Below are 9310 nucleotides of genomic sequence, written 5' to 3'. Positions count from 1 at the left end.
GTGTGTGTGTGTGTGACGTTTTGTTTGTGCATCATTATAAAAGGCTCTTTTAATACTATGTGTTTGTTTGTTGGTAATGGCTGATAACCTCATTCGATGTGAGTATAAGATGCCTCATGGTCTAATGCAAGAATGGGGGGTTTTTTTCTAGTATGTTAGTCCTGATGATTGTTATACGTGGAATTTTTGTGTTAATGTGTTGCAGCATTGCGGGTTCCTTGTAGGTAGGCAAGATAGTGCGGTTGAAATCCAAATCCCGAGCTAGGCCTGATGTGCATGAAGGTGTTGTTCCAAAGAGGAGGAGAGTGAGGAGGGTAGAGGATTCCAATGGAGGTAGTTCAAAGGGCGAGAATGCAAATGGATCAAAACCAACCAATAGAGTCATGGCAGTAAGTATTCAAAGGGTTAAAGCTGAGCTCTCTCCCGTGCTCCAAGCTTCAGGATCTGCAACCGCCACCATTGTCGTTCCCACCTATGCTTTGATGCCAATTGATGTGGTCGGAGTGCGCGTGTGCGGAGTGTGCTAAAGAGGGAAGGATGCAAGAGAATCACGGAAGAAAAAGTTGTAGAGAGAGTTGGGTTAGTGGAGAGGAAAGTGAGAGAGTAGTCAACTCTCTCACTTTCTCTCCCTATATTGATTAGGAAGAAAATGTGAGTAAGGGTGGTTTCCCACGGCCACCTGGCCTACACCCCCACATGCAGGTTCCCAAATCTGCTCAACAAGGCTGACAATACATGATCTGGCTTTTCCTCTGTATATATGGCCAGTAGCAAGATCTTTTTTGGGTTCAAACATTGAAGCCTGAAGCTGATGTTTTTTTCCTTCAGTTTTTGAAGCCTTGTAATGTGCTCGACAACCAAAGTGTATAATCTGTATGAATAATGATGTAAACCACAGTTTGAAAATGAATAGAATGATTCTTGCATTTGTGCCAGCAAAATGAGCCTGTTTTTTTTGCTTGAGTAGTTTCTGCTTGAAAAACTTCAATTGTAATCTCATGCTTTTTTGCTTTGAATTCTGCAACCGCAATAGCAACTGCCAGGAACTGTTTTGGAGTTTTTATCAATTGTATTTGCAAGGCTAGTTTTGATAACAAAAAATTTCGCTGCCAATCGAATCTGTGTTTCTTTTCATTCATCGGATTGTGATAGCTAGGATGTGGTTTCAAATGCCTTCTTTCATTACGTGTTAAAAAGAAGCAAAATTATTTCAGCTCTATTGGGTTGCCAAAACTAGCATACGAACATCGTTTGTGTGCAGATGAGGAAAATGTCGATCATTAAGGGACTATCGTGTGTGCGTGGGAATGAGTCAGGAAGTAGCTGTTATGCTTTTGCAAGAATAGTGCAAGAGAATTTTAATTAATGAATCTACTCTACTCTATTATGGGGGACAAGATTCAGGCTGCCAGGTGGTAGTCCATCCCATCTCCAGCCCTAAGAAGGTGTGTCGACAAGAAGGGGAAGCCGAAGCATCAACAAGTAGCAGGAATGGAAACCTGTAAAGTTACAGTGAGGATAGTGGGAGCTTCCAACTATAGTCAGTGCACACACGATACAACAGTGGCGAAGAGAGAGAGAGAGAGAGAGAGAGAGAGAGAGAAGAAGAAGAAGAAGAAGAAGAAGAGAGTTTTAACGTCGTAGGAAACTATCCCAAGAGACCTTATGTTGGAACGAGGGCTAGCTATGGTGGATGCCATCTCATGCACGCCATGGCGGGAGAGGAAGCTGCAGCAAGAGAGTATACGAGAAGGAGAGAGCAGTTCGACACAGCTTGGAAAAACTCACGCTATTGTTCTTGTGTATCTATTTCTTGTGAAAACCCTTACAATATAAAGAAAAAGTGCCATGCAAAACTATACTTTAACTCGACTGTCTGCATGCTTTTAAGAGGCTTTCCCACGGGCTGGCCGACAAGGGCTTGGACCCAACAATCCCCCCCTCAAGCCCGAACTGGACAGACCCTCTCATGATACCTCGAGTTTTTGGTATACTCGGCAACCGGGAGTTTTAGGTTCTATCACAACCAAGGATTTTTGGTTTATCCATAACCTGGTGCTAGATCAGTAACCCCCCCTTGAACAGATAGGGTGTAGGTCAAAACATTAGCTACCAAAAGTATTGGAGTTTTTGGTTCACTGCCAAACCTTGGGTTTATGGTGTACCCAGTAACCTCATGAGTGTGCAAAAATGGGCTGAGAACTGATAAAATGGGAGGTCTTACCATTTATGGATGGCAGTGTCTATATCCCGTACAAATTTTTTCATATGATGAAAGCTGACAAGCATGACAATGACTGAAAACAAGGCTTTGACTGAAAAATGTATGTTTGTTTGAACAATAGACAAAAGCTAGCAAATCTATGACACTAAAGTGGTAAAATAATTTGTGAAAACTTGTAGTGCAATCTCGAAGGAGATCTTGATGTTCATCATCTGTTGAAGTACCTCTTGGTTCTCGAAGCAAACTGTTGGTTTATGGGTGTTTTTCATCTTCTCCAAATCAACATGTAGTATTGGATCAATCTCCATCGAGCTATTCTCTGTCCGATCTAGTTCTCCAGTACCATATAGCTCTTGATAACCACCGTGGTTGACAAGGCCCAAAGCTTTGTTTAACTTCTCCGTTGTCACCAACAAAATCTCCAATAGCTGCATTTTTTTAATACGCAGGTAGCTTGCCTTCCACAATTTGGAAATTCGATCTGCTAAGAGACTATGAGCATTGACGAGCATCCGGTTATTAATGCTGAGTGCCGTATTGCAGGGTCGAGGATGCTCAAGGTGGGAATAGTGCCTTGCTTGAAATAGTAATTGGGTGGCCACTTTGTTTTCAGTGTGAAAATCACAATAAAACATTACCAAAAAAGAAGCACATTGTCTGTAGCAGCCGAAACAGACGATGGCGAGCTTTGCAGAGAGAAGATGATCAAGGTTCATCACCATCCCAAACATTGCAGATGGCTTTGCTTAGATTGCTACAGGTCAGCGCTGCTTGGGAGGTTATCTGAAGCACCGAAAACCGACACAGCTTGGCCTTGATAAGCTTAGCTCTGCATCTATCTCCGCCTCCTTCTCTTGCGTCTTGAGATGCAGCAGCCAACGAAGTCTTGCCCGCCTAGGACCCTGCGTTTTGATTAGCTGGCTTGCCGTTGCAACCACAATCGGGGTCTGCTCTCGACAGTGCAACAAAGCCAGTGTTTTGAAAGGCAACTGCCAAGGCACCAGCACCTACGAGCTCCTACGTTTCGAAACACTGTGCTATGACTGCGTACCGTAACCGGCAGAGTCTCTCCTTGCTACTGTGTTTGGATGTGCACCCGGTAGTTGTAGAGGCACCGCCTGTGGGCGTCTTGAGAAGCCAGCGCCGAAGGAGCACCGAAGCTCTAATACCAGTTGTTGGAACGAGGGCTAGCTATGGTGGATGCCATCTCATGCAAGCCATGGCGGGAGAGGAAGCTGCAGCAAGAGAGTATACGAGAAGGAGAGAGCAGTTCGACACAGCTTGGAAAAACTCACGCTATTGTTTTTGTGTATCTATTTCTTGTGAAAACCCTTACAATATAAAGAAAAAGTGCCATGCAAAACTATACTTTAACTGGACTGTCTGCATGCTTTTGAGAGGCTTTCCCACGGGCTGGCCGACAAGGGCTTGGACCCAACACCTTAAAGATGTAGCCTATGAGGAGAGATGAACTCAAGACCTGTTATTCAAGAGGGAAATGCCATAACCAATCTACCACACTTGGGTGATAGAAAGGTTAAACCATTTTCCTTTTTTTATTAGCGCACGCGCACGCGCACACACACACACACCCACACACACACAAATGAGAAGAAGAGAGTTTTAACATTGTAGGAAACTATCCCAAGAGACCTTACAGATCTAGCCGACGAGGAGAGTTGAACTCAAGACATGTTATTCAATAGGGAAATTGCATAACCAATTTACCACACTTGGGTGATAGACAGAGAGAGAGAGAGAGAGAGAGAGAGAGAGAGAGAGAGAGAGAGAGAGAGAGAGAGAGACCTCAACATGCAATTATATTATAGAAAAATGGGAAAAACACCAAAATACCTCTCAAATTTCCAAAATACCCAATATTTTGTCATAAACTCCCAAAATTCCCTTCAAAATTCCCAAAATACCCTTGGTTGTGAGAGTAAATTTCTCCAAAAATAAAATATTTTGCAGATTTTTATAAGAAGACTGATTGTCTATCAGACAAGATGCTAAAACTAGAATTTGAGTTGGTTATCTGGGTTTTGGAGATGAATTGCTTCATTATTTTTAGACATAGTTGCCTTTTTTGTGAGGTAATTTGTGACAAATTATATGCTAAGGACTCAAAAACGGATCTCAAATTTCAAAAAGGAATAAAGATTAGAAAATCTTGAACAATCCAACCAACATGTATACAAGGGTATTTTGGGAATGCTTGAAATTTGAAGGGTAGTTTGACAATTTCCACAAATTAGATGAGTTCTATTCAGAAGTGAGAAAGGCATTTTGCAACAGTGGATTTCATGATTTGATGTATGGCCATACTTGGAGACCTTTGCTGAGGTACTATGTCTACAAGATACCATTGCATGGTCATTAAATATTCTGGTTATAGTGGCTCATCTATTATGCTCTATTATGGAATCCAAAACTCAGGCAAGACACGTGGCTGGTGGAGAATGTGAGCCAAAGACGTCAAGAATGTGCTGAGACCCAAGAGCTTAGAGGGTCGGTGGGAGGCGAACATGCAACCAGAGGCTTGGTAGAAGATGAACAGGCCGAGAGAGAGAGAGAGCGAGAGAGGTGAGGCAAGCTCTTGCTCACACATGAACTACTTCTATGTCCATGTACACTTGCATGTACTCTCTCTCTCTCTCTCTCTCTCTCTCTCTCTCTCTCTCTCTCTCTCTCTCTCTCTCTCTCTCTCCCCCGTATGCTACTCTGGAGTATAAGGTTGCACGCATCCCGCGGCCACCAAATTGCAGCTCAACGAAAGCTACTGCAATAGGAGTCCCACTTCAGGCGAGCCGGTGCAAGCTATATTTGCAAGTCATTGTCATCGTCGTCATGTAGATACTTTTCTCATGTTGATAGCAAGCTACATATACACGTGCCCAAGGGTTGTCCAACATATATGGATAGACCTTTGGTACACAAAATTGCTCCTACCATTTTCTCCTGCACACAAGGCCTTAGCAAATCTTTTCTATTATCGGTTTTGTGAACTAAGCTATTGTTTAGGAGAGAGATTTTAAACAGAGAGCTATAAATTAATGGCCCCGTGTGCAATTGTAACTCAGGTTATGAGAACGACCCTTCCCCTATGCTGCAGCTGAGAGAGAGAGAGAGAGAGAGAGACATTCAGATTTGCAAGTTAATAATGGTGTTGAGGCAAAGATAAAGCTGCTCACGATGGCTTCAAGGATTGAGATGGTGCTATTGATGGCCGTTGAGGGGCTTTCAACTAGGATCTCTCTCTCTCTCTCTCTAACATGCCAAGTGCATATTAACTTGCAAGGCTCTCTTTCTCTATCTCTGTTGAGCAAGATGTAGAGCTCTCTTTCTCTATCCCTTCCTACCTAGCTAGCTTGGCAGCTACACTACAACTTTTGATTATGAAAACATAAGCTAACCCATGGAATTCATCTACCTCTCCTACCTATTCCAATGCCCAAGTATGCATGTTGATATCAATGTATTTCTTGCAAGGATCTAAGACAGATGGCAAAGTTTGTATCCCATGTGATAACTTTGATTGTCTTCACCTAGGGCCCAAAAGGATGATGAGCAAGGATGAGGGAATCGTGTGCATACATAGAGAGGTTAGGGGCTTCATACCCTCCTTTCTTGGGATATACCTTTGGGTATACCTTTGGGTGATCTTCCAGAATGCATTAAATAGACCAAGCATTGGGCAAGAAGGGTAAAATAGGGCATATTTAACAAAAGTGACTTGATATGTGCTCTTTTGATAGGATGTATGTCACCCATGTTGCCGCAATTTGTAGTAGAATATAGCAAGAGAAACTAATAATTGGTACATCCATAAGAAAATTTAAAATGTTACCCAAGTTTGTGTGTGAGTGTGTGTGTGTGTGTGTTTGTGTGTGTGACACACATGCGCACACACATATTTATATACACACTTAGGTACATACACACATACTCATATGTTTGAGATTGAAAAATTGTATAGGAATGACCCCTTGTAAGAGCGAACGAGACCCGTCGGGGGCGAGGCGCTTAAGCTCATAAGTTTAAAGTAGAGCCAATAGGTAGTCAAAGAACTCTCAGAAACTTTGAGCTCTAGAGACTCTCTTTGAAATATACAAAGACTTGCCATGCTCTTTTAAAGAGAAAAGAAGATTTCTACATCATGTGTGTAATAGAAGATGTACTACTACTTAAAATGCAAACGAGTTCCTTAGTATTTACATGGTGGAAAACATGTACAGAAAGGATGTGATTGGTTCTCTTACCATGCTCACCTTTGGTCCAAAATTAGGGTAATCAAGAGCCTATAATTTGACTCCAATTAGAACAAATTTAGCATAAGCCTTGATCCTCCTCAGTGATAGTTTCATGAGGGGCATCCGAATGGTGTAATAAATGGGCCCTCGTAGACACAAGAATGAGAGGAACTCCAAGGTTGGCCACTTTAGCAGAGTATTTTTCTTGGGCTCATGTTGCAATTAGCTGGGGCAGAAGAGTGGCAGCTACCATCTTCTGCACAAAAGCATGTCCAACTTCCTTTCCGGCCACTACTGATGATGTCGAGGACAAGAGAAGCTCTGAGAGCTGCTTCTTGGAAATAACCACCTTCACTCTCACCTTTCCTGCACCCACCTCCTTCTTCAATGTACTATTATGGGATAGTTTTCCCTCTTCTACTAGTGAGCCGGAAGATAGGTTCTCTATAATTAGCCCCTCTCTTTGAGACCTCATATCCTCCCCAGAAATGCAAGAATCATGCTTCCGAGCTTCCCCAGGAGAAGAGGGAGTTTGCACCAGATTTTCAGCGAAGCTTACCTTCTTTGCCAGTTTTGTTTTTGATGGGCTTGGGGCCGGTGATTGAGCAGAACTAATTATGCCGTCTTCTTCTCTTGGGGCAGCAAGCACCAAATTCATGGGTTTAGAGAAGCTTTGCTTCACTGAATCCAGGTTGGCAAGAAGAGGGCCACCAGAGGAGGGATTAAAAGCAGGCGCACAGCTATGGACATGGCTGGATTGAAGCTCGACATGACTTGGGGGAAGGGGCTCTTTCCTGAAAATGGTGGAATAGACCACCGTCGACGTCTCCTGCTCCTTCTCGTCGCTGAAGTGATGCTCAAGCTCTCTTGACAGACTGCCTGAAGCGCAATTTCCCATTGAGAACGAGAGAGAGAGAGAGGGAGAGAGAGAGGTTGCAACTTGCAATAACACAGCTCCGGTGAAGATGCTCTATGAGACCACACGCTTCTAAATTTGGTACTTATTCGGAAGTGTGAGAGAATGAGATTTAATCAAATAAGGTCGATTTCACACGAATGTCTCACACAAAGTCAAGATTCAACGCACCAGCAGTGTTCGGGAAAAATCAATTTTCCAAACATACAAAATTCCTTTCCTTGAATTTGCCAAGAGGAAATTTTAGAAAATTAGGTTGTTTTTTTGGATTTTTTCCCTTTTTGTTTCTCTTTTGGGGCGGAATATCTCCTTTTCCCCTTGCCCTCAATCGGCATTTTTGCGATTGAAAACGGCACGATATTAAACTGAGAAACATTTTTCCCAAACAGTATTGGGAAAAAATATCCCATTCACAATTCCCATTTATAATTTTTCCAGAAGAAAACTTTGAAAATTCGAGCCTATTTGCTCTCTTCCTGAGGGATCTTTGTACTCGTCTCTTTACTGCCAATTTCATTCACCACCTTTTCATAAAAAAAACGGAATAAAAAATATAATACCCCAATGGTTCAAAGACTACTCATTATCCGTGCATGCTCATTAGGCCTCTCGTTAACCCTATGCATCCTCTACTTGCTACCTTGTAGTTGTGCGCGACAACCCATACCCTTTCATCCTCCCCCAATCGCCTAGATGCGTAGCACCTTCACCCATCAGCTCTCCTTACCCTCTCCTTGCTCGTTCCCCTTGTTCTCTCACCAGTTTGTTATCCTTGCCCTCTGAGCCCTCAACCCCTCGAGGCCGAGAAGAACATACAACAACTAGGTTTTCCCTCAACTCCCTAATGTAGCAAAGGTGAGACAACAACCAAGTCTAAGTCTACCCTCAACTCTTAATGTGGACCACAACATATGAGGGGCAAGCGAAATAGCTAGGCCAAACAATCGAAACTACAAGCTGCTCACAGACAAGAGGCAAGGGGGAGAGAGAGAGAGAGAGATCATCCAAAAACACATGAGTCATGTACGCGTAATATATAGAGACTAGATTTCCAGTTCTGGCCAACAGAGCAGCTTGAATTCCACTCGAATTTTTCGAAGTGGAATCACTTTTGATTCGAACTTGCAGTTTCTATGTCTTGGGATATTATGGATCACGATTCACATACCTTGTGTCTTGGGTTATGTGGATCGCGATCCACATACCTTGTCAGAATGCAACCAAACTTTGTAGACTTGTCCCTTTAGCTTTAGTGGAGTTTCTCTTAAAAGTTTCATGACGATTCGAGTCCGTTTAGCTGACAAAACGGCCCAATGACCTAGAGCGGTGAGAAAGGACATAGATAGATTTGTCGATCATTGAGTGGTGATTTCCTTGTTGAGTTGATGTGTTTGCTTGTTAGGCTCACTTCTTGAGGGTTGACAACCTCAAAGAATCTATGTGCCCCATCCGAGTCACTTCCGTCAGTATTGACATATTATTGTATAGCTATGCTACAGACGTCTATCGTAGCAACCGGCTAACAGGAACTATCTTGCTTCTCAGTTGCAAAATCTTTCCATTGATCATAAACTCTCAGTTATGTGGATTTCACAATTGAGGGACTCTAATTTTCTTCTATGGAAGAGCAACTTGACTTTGGCATTCTTGATGTGTGGTAAAGACAATGTCATCCTTCCACCAAGTCTCTAAGTTAAAGGCATCAATCAATGATCCTTTTAACTAGACTCTAGTGGTTACTCTAGGTGCCATCGGTCTAAAGTCTTGCCAAATTCTCAATCAATTGTAGTTTGTTACCCCTGAATCTTCTATGACAAAGGAGGATCTTCTCACTTATGCATGCCCTTAGTTTGATCTTTCTAGTTGTATTTCCTCACTGTTTGGCCATTTTTCAACATGATAATGGTAACAATTTGCCAA

The 9310-nt window shown here is 42.7% G+C and overlaps 1 protein-coding gene across 1 annotated transcript; it reads right to left on the bottom strand.

Annotated features, from left to right (window-relative positions):
• Positions 1-6402: 6402 nt before the first annotated feature.
• Positions 6403-7457, bottom strand: LOC147445863 (uncharacterized). The gene has a single exon (XM_086526114.1). The coding sequence runs from the start codon at positions 7370-7372 to the stop codon at positions 6686-6688; it is 687 nt and encodes a 228-aa protein (XP_086382240.1). The 5' UTR covers positions 7373-7457; the 3' UTR covers positions 6403-6685.
• Between the last annotated feature and the right edge of the window lie 1853 nt (positions 7458-9310).

The sequence above is a fragment of the Adiantum capillus-veneris genome, chromosome 12 (genome assembly GCF_014529385.1).
Source record: "Adiantum capillus-veneris isolate H3 chromosome 12, ASM1452938v2, whole genome shotgun sequence".
Classification (NCBI taxonomy): domain Eukaryota; kingdom Viridiplantae; phylum Streptophyta; class Polypodiopsida; order Polypodiales; family Pteridaceae; genus Adiantum; species Adiantum capillus-veneris.
This window is presented reverse-complemented; position numbering and strand designations above follow the sequence as displayed.

Coding starts and splice junctions, on each gene's coding strand:
- LOC147445863 (XM_086526114.1), bottom strand. CDS start 7,372: ATGGGAAATTGCGCTTCAGGCAGTCTGTCAAGAGAGCTTGAGCATCAC.